Source organism: Lolium rigidum, chromosome 5 (assembly GCF_022539505.1).
Source record: "Lolium rigidum isolate FL_2022 chromosome 5, APGP_CSIRO_Lrig_0.1, whole genome shotgun sequence".
Lineage (NCBI taxonomy): Eukaryota > Viridiplantae > Streptophyta > Magnoliopsida > Poales > Poaceae > Lolium > Lolium rigidum.
The window spans coordinates 251,698,816-251,721,662 of record NC_061512.1 but is presented as its reverse complement, the minus strand read 5'-3'; the positions used below and the strand labels follow the sequence as shown (position 1 = coordinate 251,721,662).

Sequence of the window (22,847 nt, the reverse complement as noted above, 5' to 3'; positions counted from 1 at the left end):
CATCATCATCATCTCCACCATCATCACCGCCATCTCCACCGCTGTAGCAATTTGGGTTTGATCTTGATTGTTTGATAGGGGAAACTCTCCCGATACTGATTTCTACTTGTTGTCTATGCTATTGAGTGAAACCATTGAACCAAGGCCTATGTTCAGATTGTTATTCATCATCATATCACCTCTGATCATGTTCCATATGATGTCTCGTGAGTAGTTCGTTTAGTTCTTGAGGACATGTGTGAAGTCTAATTGTTAGTAGTGAACTATGGTTGAGTAATATTCAATGTTATGATATTTAAGTTGTGGTGTTATTCTTCTAGTGGTGTCGTGTGAACGTCGACTACACGACACTTCACCATTTATGGGCCTAGGGGAATGCATCTTGTACTCGTTTGCCAATTGCGGGGTTGCCGGAGTGACGGAAACCTAAACCCCGTTGGTATATCGATGCGGGGAGGGATCGCCGGGATCTCGGAGTTTAAGAGTCTTTGTTAGGACCATCTTTGTTACTTGCTCACTTCCTTGGTCGCGCTAACCCCATTGTTTTTCCTTGTGTGTGTTTCCGTGTTTCCTTGACATAGATCACCGTTTTTGACATTTGACTTTGGATCTTACCCACATTTGACAATAGACATTTCTTTTGGTTCTTTTCATTTGCTATCCACTTCCGCACCCACCACCATATAGATTTCTTAGCCTTTTGCGTGTGCTTTGAGTGTGTGTGTAGTTACCCCGGTACAATTTGACTTTGCTCTTGCCTTGAACCATTGTTTCGATACTAGCTACGAAAGATGAGATCCACCATATATACACCTTGCCTTGTGACTAACATGTATAGTGAGGAAGAGCCTACAGACGACGACATGGAGTACTATGAGGATGATAGCTCCGCAAGCACCGGCGGATATGGAGGGCCATGTGGAACTCGACACCGACTATGGCTCCGCAAGCACCGCGGATATGGAGAAGCATGTGGAACTCGACACCGACTATGGCTCCGCAAGCATCGTTGACATGACCGACATCGAGGATATGGGCTGGGGTGTGGTCAGATGTGGGCCCCGGACCTCCTCCGGTGGCTGAGGTGTGGTCGGATGTGGGCTCTGGACCAGGGCAAACCCTTGGCCGACGGTGGCGGCCGCGACGTCGACGACGCTGACGATGCCGTTCTCCTTCCTGAAGGCGACATCGAGGTGATATCCCCCTCCCTGCCCTATCTATCTCGGGTGAAAACCCAAAGCTTTGGTTTGGATGGTGGCGGCGCCCGGGTGGTGTCGTTCCCTCGTTGGAGGCACCGTTTTGAGATAGTGGGTTTGGGTGGATGAGCTCGGCGGAGGTTGGTATGCATCGTCTTCGCTTACTCCTGGCAGCTTGGTCCGGTTTGGTGGTTTGTGCTGCGGGTGGCTGTGATGTTCGTGGGTGGCAGCGCGGCGAGGCGAGTGCTCATAGTTTTTCTCCCCAGCGGTAACTTCCAATATACATGCGTGCTCAGGGAGAGCGATCTACCTCCGACAGGTACGGTGCCCTCCGATCCGGGGCGAGAAAGCAGGGAGCTTTCTTTGGAGGTGGAAACAGATGGTGCCTAGGCTTTGATTGGCCTATGGAGGTTGACGATGGTGCGAGCCTTCTTCACCAGCTTCTCACGGTGGGCAAAAAAACCGATGACCGAAGACCGAAACCGAAAAGACCGAGACCGAACCCGAAAAGACCGAGACCGAAATGACCGATAAAATATTGGGTAGAAAATTTTATAGACCGAATTAAGTTTGGTCAATTCGGTCATTTTGTTTGGAGTAACCGAATAGACCGAACATACCGAATTTTACGTAAGATTGTCCCAATTTTTAGATTTTGTGATACGCGTGAGATGTGATATTGTTGAATGTTCATAAACTTCTCTAGCGTTGTTACATTTTTGTTTAGATTGTTGAACATTTATTCGTGTCAATTGATAATAATATATGCAATGAAGAAACATCCAAAATACATCTAAAATGTTACCAACCTTTTACTAAATAATGTCTAAGTTTTGCGTTGACAATGCCGGCCACACTTGTTCGGTCATGACCGAACCCGAACCCGAATTATTGGGTACCCGAATTTGTCGGGTAGTAAAAGTAACAAGTATATTTCGGTCTTCATTTTTTTCTGACCGAATTTAAAATAGACCGAAATACAAAAACCGAATTTTCGGTCATGACCGAATGCCCACCCCTACCAGCTTCAACGCCTCTCTAGTCGGATCATAAAACTGGACAATGGTCTCGGAGGCTGTGTTTTTTTTTTCTTGTTTTGCTTGTAGTTTCCGGTTTGTGTAAGCTGGTTTTCAGCATCTTGTATCATCTTGCCGGCAACGACCTTATTAATTTAAGGCAGCGCTAGGACCTAATGTTTAAAAAATTCTTCAGGTCCACGTTCGCGGCGGCTTGCGCTCGAGTCCTTCTAGAAACACACGACTCTTCCCAGAATCTGCCTTGCGCTCCGGACTGGGCAAAGTGGAGCCCACAACGGCTCCCACACCGGCTGCCAGACCATATAAAATCGGAGCCAGCTCCAGCCCAGTCGAGACAGAGTCAGTGGTCAGAACTCAGAACAGAGCTCGCCATTCTGCCACCGCCCACCGGAAGCCACAGCCAGCCAGCGGAACAGGTCGCGTATGCGCCGCGCTGCCGCCGCGACCAGGAGGATGGCATCGGCCGTCGGGACGAGGGAGGCATCCACCGCCACCGCCCCCGCCGAGGCGGCGGCGGCGTCGTCGTCGGCCCCGCGGCCCGCCGGGTCGAGCTGGCGGCGCGCGCTGCGCTGGATGCCCACCTCCACCGACCACATCGTCGCCTCCGAGAAGCGCCTCCTCTCCACGCTCAAGTAACCTCCTCGCCCTCTCCTGCGCCTCTCTAGTATTGCTCCTCGCGATTCGTCAAAATGCGTGGGGCGTGTTTTGACTGCCCTGTTTTGAACTTTGACTGATTTATTTATATCAAATACTAACTGTTACAAGACCGCTAGGACAAGGAACTTCTTCTTCTAAACGAATCCAGTGGTATCCCAGATATCTTCGGATTTCGGCAACCTAGACTAAAAGCCGCCGGCCGGGGAATTTCTACTGTTCTGACTTCTCACGCGCAATGTATCTCTCTGTGTTTTCTGTCACAGAACTGGATATGTCCAGGAACAGATCAACATCGGCCCGGCTCCACCGACGCCTGGGCTAAAACCAAGGTCGTCAAGAGATGAGCCAAGGTTCATCAACACAGTCACGTTTGACAGCAAGGAGGATGCTCCCACCCTCGTCCTGGTCCATGGCTTTGGTGCTTCGCAGGGGCTCTTCTTTCGCAACTTTGATGCCCTCGCAAAGCGTTTCCGGGTGATTGCCATCGATCAACTTGGGTATGTTATGAGGAACCACTCCTACAAAAGGAACATTGAGCTCAGCAAGTTTCGGCATTATGATACTTGTGCATTGGGGTGTTTACCTACCAATACTGGCATATAATTATTGCATTTGTTGCCATGTTGCCTATCTAATTTTGATTATTGGCCACTATCGGTGTTTGTGTCCCTCTCTTCCAGTAGTTTATGCTGTGAAACATAAATGCAAATTGCCAATTCGCTGACCTCAAACTTCAGTATTTATTTAGCGTTTAACGATATCATACGTAGAATGTGGCTTACGAAGAGGAGTCCAGAGTACTCAGGAGGAGTCAGTTACCTCCTTTAACATTTTTCCATGTTACTCTTTAGTATATGATATTAGTAGGAAAAATGCCACTTGTATCCAAAAATAATGAAAATTAGCTTGACGAGTGTTTTCCCTTTGCTACAGAGTTGTGCCATGCATTCCAAACAATGATTTATGTTGTTCCCTTAATTATCCGCATTTGTTTGCTGTTGCATAGTATTTACTTTTGTCTTCTGTTTCGCAGTTGGGGTGGATCAAGTAGACCTAAATTCACCTGTAAAAATACCGAAGGTTAGAAACGATAGTTTATTTGTTGTACAAATTTCTATGATGGCGTTTGATATTTCATTATGCTATTGGTGATCCTTAGTTGCTGCTATTATTTATATTGTTGAGCATGCCATAGAATCTAATTTTATGCCGGAACATATCTAATGCCCCCTTTTCATCTGACGTTTTTTGTTATTCTGTTAACAAAATTTACCAAGAAAGAACCCACCTAGATTTGTTCCATTGTATTTGCTTTTGTGATTTAGTTCCTGCCACATATTTTTGTGAGATCACGCAGTGACATGCTTCCATTTTTCTTTCTTTTGGTTAACTAAACCAGAAACTGAGGCTTGGTTCGTAGATTCTTTTGAGGAATGGCGCAAAGCAAAGAACCTCAGTAATTTTATATTGCTTGGTCATTCTTTCGGAGGATATGTGGTTGCACGGTATGCCTTGAAGGTATATTTGTAGTAAGTAACATTTAGCGAGTGAAGCTACTCCATCGGTTCCTATAATAATTGTACTAAATTCTATGTTTAATTTCAGCATCCCGAACATGTGCAACACTTGATTTTGGTCGGTCCTGTTGGCTTTTCACCAGAAGCAGATCCTACCGCCGAGAGTTTAACCAAGTTTCGAGCCAAGCTAGCACACCATCTTTGGGAGTACAATTTTACAGCTCAAAAAGTTGTGAGGTAAATCTAGGGCCTCTCTAATTGTATTTTCATGTCACCTAACATATATAGAAATACGGAAATTATAATGGACTGAGGTTCGTGCAGTTGCTCCCCTCTATGACATCCTCTCACCCATTGATTTCTCCTAATTGAGTGCATGCAATCTAATTTTTATTTGCATGCAAATCTTGTATGCAAACTGGGACCGCCAGCATGGTTCTGTTAGGGAAGCACTAAAACAAAAGTCGTGAATGCAAGTTTCAAAAATAAGGTGCACCAGTTTTTGCTTTAGAATTGAAAACTACCAAATTCTACTAAAAAGTAACCAAAATTAATAAGAGTAAAACACAACCAAGAGATCCATGGAGGCATCATATATGCTCTGAAATGGCAGTCACAACTGGGGCTAATAATAGCATCACCATGTTTCAGTCAGTTAAATGGAATGTAAGGGTTCATAATTTTTTTTAAATGAAAGGTTTAATTTCTCCTTTTAGCAAAGTAGAAGGATAGAATGTTCATATTTAAGTAGATATTTCTGCTCCAATTCAGATGCAATAAAATGGGATTTTTTCTGTGATTTTTTTCAAAACAAATAATGTTTTCTTCTCTAAGCTGCACATTAGTATGTTTTGTCCTGACGTTCATTTATTTTTCTTACACAGAGGATTGGGCCCTTGTGGTCCTGCTTTAGTTCGGGCATATACCACTGCTAGGTTTGGCTCATTCCCAACAGGTGAATCACTAACAAAACAAGAGTCCTCCTATCTGACAGGTAAGCATGAAGTTAAATTTAACCAGTAAGTGCATTGTCTGAAATGATACCTGTAATCGAAACTTATTGTTGCTTTCTGGTATATGAAGACTACATTTACCATACCATAGTTGCCAAAGCTAGTGGAGAGCTGTGCCAAAAATATCTTTTTTACATGGGACCATTTACAAGGAAATCTCTTCTGCAGAGGTCAGCTCCTCTTCCTCTAAGCTTAATTTTTCCAAGTTTTCCTTGTGATATTTATGGCATGTGCATAATGCTTGTTGTCAATTATTAAGAGAGCATCTAATTTTATTCATTTAGATCTCTTCATCATTTTAGTTCCCTCTGCAGTCTGCGCCCCATTGCAAAAACATTGTGCGCTAAAAAAATAGTGAAAGATGTGCGTGCGGGCTCAACTAGCTGACAAATATCTGCTTTCATTGGTTGCTGGTTCCAAATCTCATGCAGGAAAGATAGGATGGTGTAAACTTCCTTAGCATACTTGATAACTTCCTTTCCTCTTTGAAGTCTTAGCCAAGTTCAGGTGTGCTTATGGCTGCCAATAACCGCTAGTTTGTTACCATGAATATATTTTTGGCCTAGCTGATCTATAACAGAAAGTTGAACATCTGACTCGTAATTGCATGTATACTGATATCAGTTCATTATCATTGATCCTGGAACATTTCTTTTACCAGATTATGGCTTTAAAGTCTTAGAATTTTCTTCACACCGTGCATGTGTTTTAGGATTTAGTACCAAGCTGATGCAAGTAAAGCATACATTAGTTTTTACTCCATTTCTCAAATGTTACTTTGTGACTTTCCCCTGTGGTGTGCTCTTTCGCACAATCTGCAATTTCCGTGGAACTACTTCCGTTGTACGATCTTGTTGTAGAATTAGTTGATACATTCTTTCTGTGGGGGTGCCCATCCTAAACTGCACTATTTGTGTGATACTATCTTGTCTTTCCAAGATAGTAGTATGTAGTGAGTGTTCAGCTGTTCATACATATTTTAAATATACATAAGGTACTATATTGTAGATTCAGTTATTTATAAAAAACTATGAAAAACTAGATGCAGGGGGTGCAAGTACTGTCCGTATATATATGCTGTGCGAACAACTTTGTGATGTTTTCTGACTGCCCTATAACTCGCAACAGTGCACCCGACTGGAAAGTGCCGACTACTTTCATATACGGACAGGATGATTGGGTGGATTACCAATTGGCGCAACAAGCATGCAAGGATATGAAAATTCCTTATGAAATCATCAGAGTCCCACAGGTTATCTTCCACTCTGTCAATACAGACATTAATAGGTTCTTTAAGAATGGCACTGACTACGAATACCTCAATGCCTATATATGCAGGCAGGGCATTTCGCGTTTATGGATAACCCTTCGGCGTTTGAGTCGGCGGTTTTCTACGCGAGCCGGGATTTTCTATCCAGAGATTCGGAGGAGGGTCTCTCTCTTCCAGATGGCCTGACATTTGCATGAGGCGTCATCTCGCACCAATGAACATAAGCAAAGCTATACGAAGTTAGAAAGCGACCAATGTTACAAGCTTGTTTTGGTTTTGTATGTATGAAGTGTGTGTGTGTGTCTTTTATATGTGCTTGCATAGAGATCCAAGTGGGCCAATATTAGGGTACCCTCTACCCTCTTTAATAGTATAAAAAATTAAACTAACTTTTGCAAAATGACGTTGTTAGCAAGAAAGTTAGTTCATTTTTTTGAACTAAAAGGGCAAGTGTACTCACTTGCATCTATATGCTTGTGTACCAATAATGGGAAACATAATGATGCCATCTACGTAACATATCTCTGGTATATTTCAGCTAACACTAACTTGTGTTGGCCCGGATCGAAACATTTTCACAGTAATAACTACTAGCACAAAACCTTTTGCAATAGAAAAATGAAACTAGTACCAGCTTATCGCCAACTGTTTCTACCAACTCCACCAACCCCATACAGGAATATTGATTTCGATTTAGGCTGCACCTGAGCCCGCAACTGCTGCCTCTACTCCGCCTACTTCTTGTGCCAACTTGGCCAGCCTCGCGGGGTACCGATTTGGTAGCACCTATTTACCCCCTCTAGATGCGGCATACGATCCTTTCACCTCTCTCTACCATTACCCACAGACGACGCCAATTGACAAGGGGTGACCTCGGTAATATCCATGATCATGGACAGGGGCGAATCTAGAAAAAAATGGCGATGGGTTCATCCATATAAACCAATTGGATCAAGCCAAATAGTGATGGTGCTACGTAGTCATTTGGCACTAGAGTAGCCCAAATTTATTGGGTTCAGCTGAACCCAATGCTTACATGATAGATTCGCCCTGATCATGGACTTGGATTTCAGGGAAAGAGGTCGGCTGGTGTGGTTTCTTCGGCTTACCAGAAAAACAAGGGAGTTTGATGTTATTGATGGAAAAACACTAAGTTGCCGGATTGCTAGAATCGATCTAGGGTTACAACGACTATGCTGCGAGTTGATCTCTCTCCTCCCCGTTGGCTCCTACCAGCCTTTATATGCGAGGCTGGGTCTCAGAGTCCAATCAATGTCGGCTACATAATGTGCTTTTACTTGCTTCTACGTTTGGTTTCTGAGCTTCAAGTGCTTCCAGTTCTGCTTTATTATGAGTTTCATGGGCTCCTTTCTGTATACATACTAGGGATGCTAATCTTGGGGACCCAACAAATCATCCCCATGTCACGATACTCGAACTACTTCAAACCCTAGCCCTCTACTCGTTGTCATCTAGTTGTTGGGTTAGGTCAACGAACACGGGCATCTCTCATGGCCAGTTGGGCGCCGACACTTCCATGGTGATCACCGGCGTAGGAGGAGGAGCGGATGCGACAAGCGTGACAGCGGGCGGTAGGGCCGAGGCTTCCATGGCCATCCTAATAGCCTCGTCCTCAGAGACGCCTGCCGGCATTACCGTATTGGCGTGGCTGGGTTGTAGGCGCAGCGGCTCCGACTTTTGTAACACGAGGAGTGCGAGCCTCGTCGCCTCCTCGTCGTTCATGTCGTCCGGCTAGGCGAGGTGGCCCAGGTAGTCGTTCGTGTCATTCCGGGTTTCCTTGCCCCGGGATGTCCCCCGGCTGCCGGTGCCGTCAGCACAGACGCAAGCCACAGAGAGACCAACCGGATTTCCCCGAAGGCGCGATCAGGGTCAACGGCCATTGCTTTGCTTTGCTTTGCTTGCGCTGCAGTCCATAGGCGTCGGCACGCACACGCAAGCCATTACGTAGGCAGGCCTCGCGCGCCACAACGTGCGGTCGGGGCGCGCCCTCCGAATAAGAACTCCCCGATCTCGCCGTGCGTCCGTCATCCACCGCCCCCGCCCCCGCCCCCGCCCCTCCGGAACGAATCCAACAGAATCAACTACTCCTACTACCAATCTCTTCACCAGAGTCCAGAGCCGCGGGCAGAATCCCTCGCATGCGCCGCGCCGCCTCCACTGCCGCCGCCGCGACCACGACTAGGATGGCAGCGGCCGAGGAGGTCAGGCAGGCGTCCGCGGCGGCCACGGCGGCCGAGGCGGCGTCCGCGTCCGTGCCGGCGCCCGCGGGGTCCAGGTGGGCGCGGGCGTGGCCGTCCGCGCTGCGCTGGATCCCCACCTCCACCGACCGCATCATCGCCGCCGAGAAGCGGCTCCTCTCCGTGCTCAAGTACCTCCCCTCTCCCCCCGCTCCCCGCTCCAGCTCCAGCTAATTTTCCTCCGTCTCTGAATCCCCTTGAGGAAGAAATCGCAAAGATTGCTGCTTTAGCTTTCGAATTGGCTCGACGAGTATTAGGTGTACCGATTAGCTGCCTCCGTGTCTGCAATCGCGAAGACCAGATTGAGTTCCTCGCTGTAGCTCAAATTTGGGGATTTTGAACTTGCACTTTTACATACATGGCTTAATTTGCGCATTCCCTCTCACAATGACTGGCTGGGAGCGTCAGGTGAGAGCTGCAGCTGTCTGTACTCTGTTCTGTGTTTGTGACCATGGCAGTGCAGCTGAGCTGCTGATGGGTAATAACTAAGTCGCCGAGTACTGATTCCAGACCCAATTGTGATAGGAAGTTTCTGCCTTTATACATGGGATGGCCATCAAAGAGAATAGTGGGTCACTTTGGGATCACAAAGCCTGGATTTTACTTAATTTTAGCGGCTCGATTGTGGAACACCCTGCCGGGTAGGTTCATGCAGCGATATAAACCATGCCGTATCCGATAGTGCTACTTCGGAAGGATTACACGTGTCCATTCTGTATATATGCAAGTCCATGACCGTTTGTTCGATTTTGTTCATTTGGTTTTGTCCATTTGTTCTCAATCTACCCATCCATGCCACTGTTCTGACTTATGCAAGGAAGCATTTAAAACTTAATTTTTTCCCATCCCGTACCTTAAGACCCCTAATGGATAATGATACGTGTTCAGTCAAAGATATATAATTGTATTATGTTGTTGACACGGGGCTTCACGTTCCAGGTTTTGCTCCTAGTTGTCTTTTAGTAGGTCTCCGTTTGATGTGTTTTAGAAAGAGTTCTGTTCGTTGTTCTGGCATGTGATGTATCTATCTATTTTCATTTACAGAACTGGGTATGTTCAAGAATCAGTTAGCATTGGATCGGCTCCACCTGGCTCGAAAGTGAGGTGGTTCGGGTCATCAAGCGATGAGCCTAGGTTCATAAATACGGTGACGTTCGATAGCAAGGACAATGCTCCCACCCTTGTCATGGTCCATGGTTATGGCGCTTCGCAGGGGTTCTTCTTTCGGAACTTTGATGCCCTTGCAAGTCGTTTCCGGGTGATTGCCATTGATCAGCTGGGGTAAGCTTTAAGACAAATAAAAGACTGCATTGTGACTTATATTTCTCAATGTGGAGTTTAATTAGTTATTCCTGTGCTCAATGTTTCTCAATTGCTACAACAGTCGCCGATACGGACATTGATCTGAAGAATTTTGTGCATTATAGTATTTACGTAAAGAAAGAAAAAACCTACAGTTAGGATATGATTCCTGACTTGTTGCCATGCCACATATCTTATTGTGATTGCTCACCACTATGAGTGTTGATGTTGTTCATCTTAGTAATTTAGGTAAAGAAAGAGAATTGTTAGTGTAGATTATCTTAGAATTTAAATGTTATCATAGAGTGTTAGTTAAGAAGTAGACTCAATTGCTTATTTGTTAACCTTTCTCCCTACTACATTTTTCTATTTTTATGTGATCTATGAACCTAGAAAGAGAATACAACCTATATGACATTCGCGGTAAATATCCACCTCACCTCACTAAAGATAGTGAAAGTTAGCCTGATGATACATGAAGTGTTTACCTAGAAAGAGAATACAACCTATATGACATTCGCGGTAAATATCCACCTCACCTCACTAAAGATAGTGAAAGTTAGCCTGATGATACATGAATTGTTTACTTACTGTTACAGAAACGTGGCATGGATGACAACCCATGCTTTTTTTAGTTACTTTTCTTTGCATATGTTGAATTTCTGCCTTCCCTTTTGCAGTTGGGGTGGATCAAGCAGACCTGACTTCACCTGTAAAAGTACTGAAGGTTAGATACAGAAATTTTATTTGTTGCATGACTTCGTAAAATGCTGTTAGATACTTTATTATGCTATTGGTGATCTTAAGTTGCCACTATTCCTTATGTTGTTCATGTTTAGCATGACATGGAATATAGTTTTATGGTGAACCATCTTAAAATGCTCCCATCCTTTTGATTTCTGGGTGATCCTGTGAACTGTTGCTGCTTTGGGAAACCTACATAGGTTTACTCCATGATATTGCTTTTTTGATTTAGTTTTTGGTACATGCACTTTTTTGCAAGAATGAGTAACAAGTTTCCGTTGGTCAACTTTGTAAACAGAAACTGAGGCTTGGTTCATAGATTCTTTTGAGGAATGGCGCAAAGCGAAGAACCTTAGTAATTTTATATTGCTTGGTCATTCTTTTGGGGGATACGTTGCGGCAAAGTATGCCTTAAAGGTAATATACATTATACATTTAGCAAGTGAAGATACCCCGCCAGTGCCTATGATTGTACTAAACTTTATATGTTTCATTTCAGCATCCTGAACATGTGCAACACTTGATTTTGGTTGGTTCTGCTGGCTTTTCATCAGAAACAGATCAAAGCTCTGAGTGGTTAACCAAGTTTCGAGCAACATGGAAAGGCATGCTAGCGAACCATCTCTGGGAGTCCAATTTTACTCCTCAGAGAATAGTGAGGTAAGTCAAGGGCTTCTTCTGTTTGTATTTTCATTTTAGCTACAATATGAAAAAAGAAAGGTGGTAATGGAAGCCACTTCACAATTAGGAGCAATCAGGCACTTGTAATTAAATTTGAATACTGTAGGTAGTAGAGAAATCTGCCACATCTGCCCATGTTAACTGATCGAAGTGTTTCGCGGCAATCATTTATGGTAGCCTTGACAACCATATCATGGGAAACCTGCTAGTAAGGTTGTTTTACGCAAAGTGAATGGAAGTTCCAAAAAGAAGCTGCAATTCTTTCAAATGGAACACTACCAATTTATACTCCAGATGTGCAAAGTAGTACAAATTAACATAAATAGAGTCAAATTCCTTTTGAAACTTCCTTATACGTCACAGAGGCATCATATGCTCTGAATTGGCAGTTACAACTTAAAACTGGGCATTTATAGTAGTCACGCCATTCTTCAGTCAGATAAAACTGATGGAAGGGCTTCATTTCTCCTTCTAACAAAGTAGGTGAGCAGGATGTTCAATTTTGAGTACAGAACTGCTCTAGTGCGGAAGCATTGAGATTTCTGCTGTGATTTTTTTAGTGAAAACATTTGGGTGGTTGTTTTGTTCCTAACGTACTCTTAATACCTTTTGTCCTGAGTCCTCACATCCGTTTGTTTTTCTTAAACAGAGGATTGGGTCCTTGGGGCCCAGATTTAGTACGGAGATATACGACAGCTAGATTTGGCTCACATTCAATGGGTGAATTACTAACAGATCATGAGTCCAGCTTGCTGACAGGTAAACATTTGTTGTTACATTATATCAGTAATAAGTCCATATTCTTAAATGATGCTTGCAGCTGAACCTTATTGTTTCTTTTCGTGTATGAAGATTATATTTACCACACTCTAGCTGCAAAAGCTAGTGGAGAGCTATGCTTAAAGTATATTTTTTCCTTTGGGGCTTTTGCAAAGAAACCTCTTCTGCACAGGTCAGCTCCTCTCTCTATGTGCTTAGTTTCTACAAAAAAAATCCTGGTCATCTTAAATCTTAACAGCATTTGCATTAGTTATGATTCTCATTAATCATTAATTGTATAAGATAACAGTTTGTATATGTTTACTTAGAGCTGTTGGTTCTCTTTTCTAGTGAGAGAAACTACAATTCATTACTTTCTAGATAGGATGATGGAAAATGAAAGTTTGCAACTAGCTGCACCTGCACCCAATTGCCAAAAACAATTGTATTAAAAAGGTGAAAAATGGATATGTGGGCTCAACTAGCTTAGCAAAATTCGTTTTCATTGATTGTTGGCGTCCAAGTCTCGTGCAGACAGGCTAATATTTTTAACTCATGTTCTTCCACGGCACAGTTGATAATCTCATTTTATCTTTAAATTCTTTGTTATGTTCAGATATACCTATGGTTAGATTGAACATGATGCAACTCTAGCATGGGTGATCCATATCGAATAGTTGAACATTTGACTGCAATTCTCTCATATATTCTGATACTATCAGTTTTGTAATATCATTGATCCCAGATCCGCTCTTTTACCTGATTATAGCTTGGAAAGTTGAAAATATTCTTCACATGCTTTTTGCTTGATAAGGATTTAGCACCAAGCTGATGCAGTTGAACTAGGCACTAGTTTTACTCCATTGCATCACATTTCTCTTTCTCTGCACAGAAACTGCCCCTGTTGGGAAATTACTTTACTTGATACAATCTTTTTGTGGAAGAGTTCCGTGTCGAACTTCCACTCTGACTTCAACAGAGTATTAGTGGATAACTAATGAACTATACAATCAGTGTTCATCCATATTTGTAATACATATGAGGCAACAAACACACACACGACACTGATTTTACGCTGCGTGAAGCAGTGAATATATCTATGATGATTTCTCACTGTCCCGTAACTTGCAACAGTGCTTCCGATTGGAAAGTGCCAACTACTTTCATATATGGCCATGATGATTGGATGAATTACAAAGGCGCACAGCAAGCACGCGAGAACATGAAAGTTCCTTGTGAAATCATCAGAGTCCCACAGGTCAGTATTCCTCTCTGGTAGTCTATACAATAAGAGCTAGCAATTTGGTGGTAGTCTATACAATAAGAGCTAGCAATTTGGTACTGAGATAGATACCTCAATGAATATGCAGGGAGGACACTTCGTGTTCATAGATAACCCAGTAGGGTTCCACTCGGCGATCTTCTACGCGTGCCGGAAATTTTTGTCTGAAGGTGCAGAGGAGGGCCTCGCTCTTCCCGATGGCCTGATATCTGCATGAGGGGGCGTCATCTCGTGCGATCTCATACCGAATAGCGGTATGAGCATAAAGCAAAGCTATACGACGATAGGAAATGTTAAATACAGATGCACTGGTTGGCTTGTGTATGTATGAGTTGTGTGAATATGTGTGATCCATATGTGCTTGCGTACCAAAATACTGAAACATAATAGTGGTTATATATTTAAGATTTGTCTAGTCGCTTGTTAAATCATGTTATTGTGAGTGAAATTCTTAATTCTTTCAATCTCAACTTTGTGTGTCGCATCTTCATATAGTACCGACTATCATTAAGCATATCTGATGCAGCCATTGTTGTGTCATGGCAAGAGCATTTGTATCACTGCATTTCTCATTTCTCAGTTCTTGATTGCACCTAGAAATTTATCTCAACAGTAACAAGTTAGAAAGTCAAAATACAAAAGGTGACGTTTGTTCCGGAAGGTGAAGCTAATTTAGATATGTGTGACTGTGGATGTGAAGCAAAATGAGAACCCAGCACCTCAGTTCAAATTCATGTGGACGCCAATTTAGGTTCCTATTTATACTTGAGGTCCAAGCTAAATCTGGTACTCATGCAATTTATTATGCAATTTTTTGTTGACAATCAATACCACATATATTCATAATAACAAATAGTACATGGTAGAGATACACGAGCTGACTCCAACGATTACAAAATAAAGTCTAAAAGATACTAACAAATCTTCGAGGTCTTCAAATTTTTCCTTCTTCCAGAACATAATCTTGTACTCTTCTGAAAGCAGCCAAAGATAGATAAAGAACCATAGACCTGTAAATACCGACGGAGGTTCTCCCATAATTTTAATTTGAGCCGCAATGCCAAGGCTGCGTGCACGCGCGCAACCATTAAAGCAGTCATTCAACATCGGCAAGAGTACCAACACCGCATGTCGGGAATAACAACCGACTAGCCTTGTCGATGTCGATGGAGAGCCGAGAATACGAATCACCATTATCGAGGACGTAGCAGCCGGGACAAAAACTGCGAGGATAATCCTCCTCGCGGCAATAACGACAAAAGATCCAAAATCGATCTGGCGAAGCAAGATCTGAAGGCCCATACCTAGAGGATTGTAATTTTTCAACACCACCAATGACGTCGGGAAGGATATCTCGTCGTCGAACGAAAGCCCGAAGATCACTTATTGTAGACGATGTCATCTCCATTGAGGGGAAACCAACAAGAAGATGACTACCAAAATCCTAACATAATCAACTAAAAACACTGCTTTTATTGGAAACTCCACACATAGATCGGGTTCCCCACTCCTCCCGTCGCCGGCAGAGCCGACCGGAGGAGGGGGAACCGATCTATGGAGGAGGCTGAAGTGGAGGCGGCTAGGGTTTTGGAGAGGTGGCGGCTGTCTTTTTTCCGTACCAATTTATTATGCAATTTATTTTGATGACTCTCCTTTAATCTTTACAAACAGGAAGTCGTCGTGCTAAGGTCTTAAAGGACCAGCGCACCAGAGAAGTAACCATCGGCAATGATGAAACTGTAGATCGGAAGAGACTGATATGAAATCACACCAACAAACACGGAAACCTGACTTTGAATTAGTAATGCTTGCGGGTGTTCGCTTCTCTGTAGCACAGGCACCTTTACCTTCCTTCTAGATTGGTTCTGGCTTCCTTACGGCTATAGCCGAAAATCCAAGAATATGAGTGAGGGTGAGGGGCTTGGGTGAATGCAGGGATGGATTCCCCACATCACAAGTCGGGATGCTCTCCTATTTAACTTGGTCTACAGATTCCCCCGGGGTCCAAAGAAACAAGATTTATACTTGAACTTAACCTCCAAGGCCGCAAGGCCACCGGAGGCGGAGCAAACCAGCAGTATCGCCGGTGAGGAGAACGGAACCTAGATGGGTTTTGTGCCCTTTTCCGCCACCTCTTGTTGTTTCCGCTGCACATTGGAGAGTTTGTATTTCAGGTGTTGTCTTGGTGGTGGATGTATTGCTGTTGTTAGAGCATCTCTAGCAGAGCTCGTAAAAACGTGAACTGAAAACTTGGAGTTCAGTTCACCGAATTCGTGTTTACGGGTCGCAAAATGGCTGGCGCAGAACAGAGCCCATAAACCAAAACCGTAAAACAGATTATGTTTTACAGTTTTGGTTTACGGGCTCTATTCTGCACCAGCGTCTTCCGAACCCGTAAAGACAGGGTTTATCAAAGACTTTGCATATGATCAAAGAAATGACACAATCAAATACAAACAATTCATGCATAATTCATAGTGCAGATATCAAATGACACAATCATTGCAAATTACTTCACCATCTCCTCTCACCACCGGCATCAAACGAGGTTGGCCCGCCGTGACCATCATCGCCACCACCTCCATGAGTCACCGAGCCACCACCACTTGCCTCTTCACGAGCTAGTCTTCGTCTCGTCATGATCTCCACCGAGGCCTCCTTCCACCACTCCAGTTGTTGCTCATTCATGTCCTTTGTGTTCATCATCATGATCGGCCAATAGTTGTTTCATTGCTTTTGCCTTCTTCACATTGATCCTCATCTCCTCCAACTTGGCCTTGTTCCTTGCTTCCTCTCGGTTGGCTTCAACCTTGGCAAGACTCACCTCCTTCTTCCTCTCGATGATGACAAGCTTGGTCTTCAAAGTCTTAGCCGCTATCACCTCCTTGGACTTCATCATTTGATCAAACTTGTCCCTCAACAATGCATCCCCCCCTCGAGCTTGAGCCTCTCCTTGGCCTTCTTGTTTCCCTCCGGCTTGTCAATGTTCCGGCCCTCGTTCTCGTCCTCGGTGTCGTCGAGCGCAACCATTGCATCTTTCTTGGGTGCTACTTCTTCGTCCCTCAATTGCCACTTGGGGAGGTGTTGAAGCACATCAAAGCAATGAAGCATGGTAAAGCTCTTGCCCTTGCTGCCGGCCATGTCTCCGTACCTCGCATCGGCAATGCGGTCCTACAATTGCAAAATCAAACAAAAAATCGTCAATATGTTGTCACAAAAGGGAAACTACAATTGTACAAACAAAATATGCGAGCATATTCACTCACATATTCGTCCACATTTGCGCCGCTAGGAGGATTCGACACCACTTGGTCCATTGCTGCTCCCCACCAGCTGCAGGCCGATTTGATCGCGTCCCAACGTCCTTAGAGGGATCGGTACGTGCGATCAACAAGATGGCAAACGCATGGCATCAGTTTATGGAATTTGTCCTCGATGTGTTGCCAATAACGCGTCCATGTTTGATCGGTGCCGGAGACTGGATCCATCCCCACGGCGGCCCAAGCTCGGCACATGGTGGCGTCTTCAATTTCCGTATAGTTGTTCATCCGTCTCTTCCTCTTTCCATCGGCCTCCACCTCGACCACACCCTCGTCCCCTTCATCTTCTTCCCCTTCATCCGTGTCGTCCTCATCTCCGCCCATCCCAACGTCGAACGGAGGGAGTGGGTTAATGTTCACCTCGTCCAACATATCCATGTACGAGGTGTTCTCGTTCCTGACAGTACGCGGCCTCAATATCTACTCGCAATGAAAAACCGAGGAAGAGTTGTAAATGTGTACCTTGTTGACCCGTCACCGAGCACGTCCTGGGCGACGTTCGCGGTGGCTTCCGGTGGCGGCGGTGTTGGCGAGGAGGGGAACGGATGCGGGGTGGCACGGCTCGTCGTCGCCTTCACTTTCGTCCTTTTGGGCGCCGAATTCTTCGGTCTAGCGCGGGATGCCTTCGGCTTCGTTGCGACCGCCGAGACATCACCGGTGGCCGCCGCGGCACCGGCTTGCGGGACCACATGCGTTCCCGCGCGCCGCCGCTTCACCACGCTCGTCGACGAGACCGTGGTAGCTACGTCCGCGGGGGTCGCATGGGTCGCCGGGGTGGTTGGTGGAGCGGCGGAAGCTCCGACGACCGCGTGAGAGGGTGGCGGGGCCTGCAAGCTAGCAACGGCGACCGGCTGGGTTGATTCGAGACTCATGGTGGAGAAATCGGACGACGGCGGCGCAGGGGAAGGTGAGAGCGCGCAGATCGGCGGCGGCGGTTGGGAGGAGCTGAAACTTCCCTCTCGCGCAAACTAGGAATTGTGTTCGGGTTGCGTTCGGTTCGCTCCATCGGCCCCTACAAATACAGTCCGAGTATGTGTTTCGTTCTCGACCCGAATTTTTTTATTCCAGTTTCGGCTCGTTTACGGTTACTGATCGGCGCTATTTTTCAGTCCAAACCCGTAAACTGGTGGTTATTTTTCGGTTCTGGGCCTTTTACAGGTCTTTTGTTTCTTAGTTTATTTTATTTTTGGTGTCGCGTTGTTGTGCAGAGTCTAGATGTAATTGTGATATTAATATAGTATTCCCTTTATGAAAAAAGCAAAATGAGAACAAAAATTGCCATTCCATTTCAGCACCAGCGAGCCGCATACTCTTTCGCGGCTTCGCCTATCCCATTTGATGAGTCTGAACCCTCCGGCTGGTCGCGCCGCGGCACGCGTGGCAGAGCATGGAGCCCCTTCCACCTTCGCCGGCCTGGCCGCCGCCACATCCAGGATCGCCTCCCACGGCCGCGCCGGCAACGCCGCCGCGGCGCGCGCCGTGTTCGACGCGATGCCTCGCCGCGACGCCGTCGCCTGGAACGCCATGATCACCGCCTACTCCCGCGCCGGCCAGCCGCGCGCCGCCCTCGCGCTCTTCTCCCGCATGCGCGGCGCACCGGACGCCTTCTCCCTCACCGCCGCGCTCTCCGCGGCCTCGGCCCTCCGCTGTTCCGTCGCCGGCGCGCAGCTCCACGCCCGCGTTCTCCGCCTCGGCATCCGCGCGCTGCTCCCCGTCGGCAACGCGCTCGTCGCCATGTACGCCAGGTGCGCCCGCGCGGACGACGCGGCGCGCGCCTTCCGGGAGATGCCCGAGCGCAACGCGCTGTCCTGGTGCTCCCTCCTGAACGCCTACGTCGCCTCTGGCCGCATTAAGCTCGCACAGGAGTTGTTCGACGAAATGCCTGCTGCAAGCAGCGTTGCCTGGAACACGCTACTTACCGGATATTCTCGCAGCAGCAATGCCAAGCAGTGTTTTCTTGTGTTCAACAAGATGCGGGTGTCAGGGATCTCTTGTGACGATGCTACACTCTGCATTCTGATCGACGCTTGCACGGAGCTCCCCTACCCATCTACTGGCTTTGCAGTCCACAAGATTGCGGTGCAGAGTGGCTGGAATGCCGTCCCCGAGGTCAGTAACTCGCTTATTTCATTCTACAGCAAGTTCAGCTTGCTAGATCATGCCGTGAAGACCTTCAAGTCTATGGAGAGTAGAACCATCGTGTCATGGAATTCGCTGATTGATGCATACACAAGGCTTGGCCACATTGAAAAAGCGGCTGCTCTATTTCAACGAGCTCCTGAAACAAATATCATCTCGTGGACAGCGATGATTGGAGGTTTTGCGAGGAATGGCCACACAGACGAGGCCCTCGCACTATTTGTCAAGATGTTGACACAGAAGGATACCCAGCCTGACGACTTCACTTTGGGGGCTGTGCTTCATGCTTGCGCTACTGCAGCATCTCTGACCGGTGGAAGGATGATCCATGCCTGTGCATTCCAAAGGGGTTTCACGTCCTACTTGTATGTGGCCAACAGCTTGATGGACATGTATGCCAAGTGCGGAGACGTGGAGGGTGCAAGCAGTATATTCAGTGATGTCCTACAGAAGGACTTGGTCTCGTGGAACACCATGTTGTTCGGGTTCGCGATAAATGGATGGGCAAATGAAGCACTGGCAATGTATGAAAGCATGTTGTCCCACGATGTCTGCCCCGACGAAGTTACATTTGCCGGCTTGCTCACCGCCTGCAGCCACTGTGGACTCCTAGATCAAGGCAGAGCTTTCTTTGAGTCAATGGTGTCTGTCCATCGACTGAAGCCATCACCGGAACATTTAGCTTCTGTCCTGGACATGTATGCTAGATCAGGGAACATAAAAAAGGCTATTGAGATGCTGGACCAATATTCAGATACGGTTCAGCCACATATCAGTGACATGCGCGAGGCTCTGCTTAGTGCCTACTCATCAGGCAACCTCGATGTCAGAATCGGAAGGAGCGTGGGGAGCAGCATGGTGTCTATGGAGCCTGCAAAGGATGCTGGCTATGTCACGTTGTCTAACTTGTTGTGCGCCATTGGGCAGTGGACGGAAGCGGAGCAGGTGAGAAGAACCATGTCAGAGCATGGTGTTAAGAAGTCTCCTGGCTGTAGCTGGATCCAAGTGATGGGTGCTATTAAGGTGTTCGTATCAGGTGGGCAAGAACTTAATTCAATAGAATGTGATATCATTCACCTGTTGGATGACGAAATGAGAAGTACTATGCATCTCTGCATTGTTGGTCAAGATATGGACAGAGAAGGAAATCCAACCTGACGACTTCACTTTGGGGGCTGTGCTTCATGCTTGTGCTGGATCGCCATCGCTGGCCACTGGAAGGATGGACCATGCTTGTGCATTCAAAACTGGTTATGTATCCTACTTGTATGCGGACAGAGAAGGAAATCCAACCTGACGACTTCACTTTGGGGGCTGTGCTTCATGCTTGTGCTGCCGCGCCATCTCTGGCCACTGGAAGGATGATCCATGCCTGTGCATTCGAAACTGGTTATGTATCCTACTTGTATGCGGCCAACAGCTTGATGGTTATGTATGCCAAGTGCGGAGGCGTAGAGGGTGCAAGCAGTGTATTCAATACTGTTCTTCAGAAGGACTTGGTCTCGTGGAACACCATGTTCTTCAGGTTCGCATAAATGGATGGGAAATGACGCACTAGCACTGCATGAAACCATCTTGCCCCATGATGTCTGCCCAGACGAAGTTACATTTCAAGGCTTGCTCACTGACTGCAGCCATTCTGGACTCATGGAGCAAGGAAGAGCCTTTTTTGAGTCTATCTGTCCACCGACTCAAACAAACAAACCAACACCAGAACATTTAGCTTGTGTTCTAGATATGTATGCTAGATCAGGTAACATCGCGAAGGCCATTGAGATGCTGTTTTAATATTCAGAAACGGTTCAGCCACATAGCAGCGACATTCGCGAGGCTCTGCTTAATGCCTACTCATCTGGTCATCTGGATGTAAGGATTGAAAAGATGGTGGGGAGCAGCATGGTGTTGATGGAGCCCTCGAGAGATGCTGGCTATGTCATGCTGTCCAACTTGTTGTGTGCCACTGGGCAGTGGACGGAAACCGAGAGGGTAAGGAGAGCCATGTCAGAGCATGGTGTCAAGAAGTCTCCTGGCTGTAGCTGGATCCAATTCAAGGGTGCTGTTAAGGTGCTTGTATCATCAGGTGGGCAGGAACTTGATCCGTCAGATATAGTATGTGATATCATTCACTTGTTGGATGAGGAAGTGGGGAATACAGTGTGTTGCAGTCCGCAAATTAATATGAGTTTTAACACAGTAATTTTTGGCTGTGTTGACATTGTCATATATTATGTAGCCCTGCTCAATATATGGCCCAAACACTGTTGTTGCTGGTGTTGACGTGTATAAAGTAGATTGCCTAGCCCTTTCCATCAGTTCGGATTTTTGGTTCAAGTGGCTAGTGCATGAAGCTTAACAGCTGGAACTGAGGACGAGAATGTACAAACGAAAAAAAGAGTTCAACTTGGCATTTGAATTTATTGCTGATAGAAGGTTCTTAGGATCGGAACACAGAGATACATTGGAGGTATTCAGGTTTGAGGATAGACCCAGTCAACTCGGAGCTTGCGGTCACCAACAAGGTGTCCATTGAGCTTGTCGATAGCCTCCTCGGCGTGCTCACGGCTCTCGAACGCCACCCACCCGAAGCCGACAGGGTCATAGAGGCTCATGCTGGTGAGGTTGGACCCGACGAGCGGCCCGAACCGCCCGAAGAGCCGACACAGGTCCCTTTCGCCGGGGATGGCGCTCAGCGCCACATTGGTGACGCGTACAAGGCGCCGCAGCAGGTGGTGGCTCCCGGAGCCGGAGCCGGAGGAGGAGGCTAGCAAGAGCGGGTGCTTCCCCGGCTGGCACCGCGCCCTGCAGGTGCTAAGGTTGAAAGCCCCGTTGATGTAGTTGTAGGGGCAGAAGTGATCGTTCTCGTGGATTCTGCTTACTCCGCAGAAGCTACACGTCCTCTTCTGCCAGCGGCGCTCGTTGCCTGAGAGAAATATGAAAGGCCTCTTTGGTTGTAAAAAAAAAAGTAGAGGAATAGTATGAAGACAGGATTGTGATGCTAATTCTGTGTAAAATAGAGGACCGAAAACAGATGGCATTGGGTGTTTGGTTCATACGATAAACACAAGATTCTCAATAAGCATAGCCAAATCAATAGAGGTGCGAATGCAAGTGCATTGAAAAACTGCTATATATGCGAGGCCAGACAAAGTTTTCCTCTGTTGTTTTCTTTCGTTCCACTACTTTATTAAACCAAATGGATGGATAGTGACAACCAAAACAAATTCATATCCGTATATTTTCCCTCCGTTTTCCCTATGAATCAAAGAGGCTAGGGAAACATGAGACTATGAGAGTGTACATGCCTGGAGACTTACCGAGTTCATCCTTGCTGTCGTCGTGCTCCTTGATCGGCACCGCTGCCTCGCCCACCGTGTCCTGCCGCCGGCTTATGCGACCCGTGCGCGCGGCATATAACTTGAGTCGGCCGGTGGCTTTTCAGATGTGCGGGGTACTCAGGTCGCTTATATAAGCAAATTAAAGATGAGCTCAGCTTTGTTTGTCCAAGAAAGCACGAACCTTGCGGCGCTGGCATAGATTCCTCCTTGTCGATCTTCCTCTTCTTCTTCTTCATCGTAGCTGATCTGATATCTCTCTTCTTCTTCTTCTTCTTCTTCTTCTTCTTCTGGGCGATCGTCCTCCGTTGTCTGCGGCCGGCCATCTCCTCTATACTCC

The 22,847-nt window shown here is 46.3% G+C and overlaps 4 protein-coding genes across 4 annotated transcripts; 3 read left to right on the top strand and 1 right to left on the bottom strand.

Annotated features, from left to right (window-relative positions):
- The first annotated feature begins 2,656 nt into the window (after positions 1–2,656).
- LOC124657455 (probable 1-acylglycerol-3-phosphate O-acyltransferase) lies at positions 2,657–7,021 on the top strand. The gene is made up of 9 exons (XM_047196007.1): positions 2,657–2,865; positions 3,154–3,387; positions 3,924–3,970; positions 4,290–4,408; positions 4,496–4,644; positions 5,292–5,401; positions 5,491–5,590; positions 6,549–6,672; positions 6,759–7,021. Exons 1-9 carry the CDS (start codon positions 2,657–2,659, stop codon positions 6,885–6,887), a joined length of 1,221 nt encoding a protein of 406 aa, XP_047051963.1. The 3' UTR covers positions 6,888–7,021.
- Positions 7,022–8,787: 1,766 nt separating this feature from the next.
- Positions 8,788–14,144, top strand: LOC124651875 (probable 1-acylglycerol-3-phosphate O-acyltransferase). Its single transcript, XM_047190897.1, has 9 exons — positions 8,788–9,079; positions 9,993–10,229; positions 10,931–10,977; positions 11,293–11,411; positions 11,494–11,654; positions 12,325–12,434; positions 12,528–12,627; positions 13,569–13,692; positions 13,805–14,144. The coding sequence occupies exons 1-9, from the start codon at positions 8,850–8,852 to the stop codon at positions 13,931–13,933; spliced, it is 1,257 nt and encodes a 418-aa protein (XP_047046853.1). The 5' UTR covers positions 8,788–8,849; the 3' UTR covers positions 13,934–14,144.
- A 4,230-nt stretch (positions 14,145–18,374) lies between these two features.
- LOC124657454 (pentatricopeptide repeat-containing protein At2g36980, mitochondrial-like) lies at positions 18,375–21,452 on the top strand. The gene is made up of 2 exons (XM_047196006.1): positions 18,375–20,211; positions 21,256–21,452. The coding sequence occupies exons 1-2, from the start codon at positions 18,375–18,377 to the stop codon at positions 21,450–21,452; spliced, it is 2,034 nt and encodes a 677-aa protein (XP_047051962.1).
- A 166-nt stretch (positions 21,453–21,618) lies between these two features.
- On the bottom strand, positions 21,619–22,210 carry LOC124657453. Its single transcript, XM_047196005.1, has one exon. It carries the CDS (start codon positions 22,208–22,210, stop codon positions 21,644–21,646), a length of 567 nt encoding a protein of 188 aa, XP_047051961.1. The 3' UTR covers positions 21,619–21,643.
- Between the last annotated feature and the right edge of the window lie 637 nt (positions 22,211–22,847).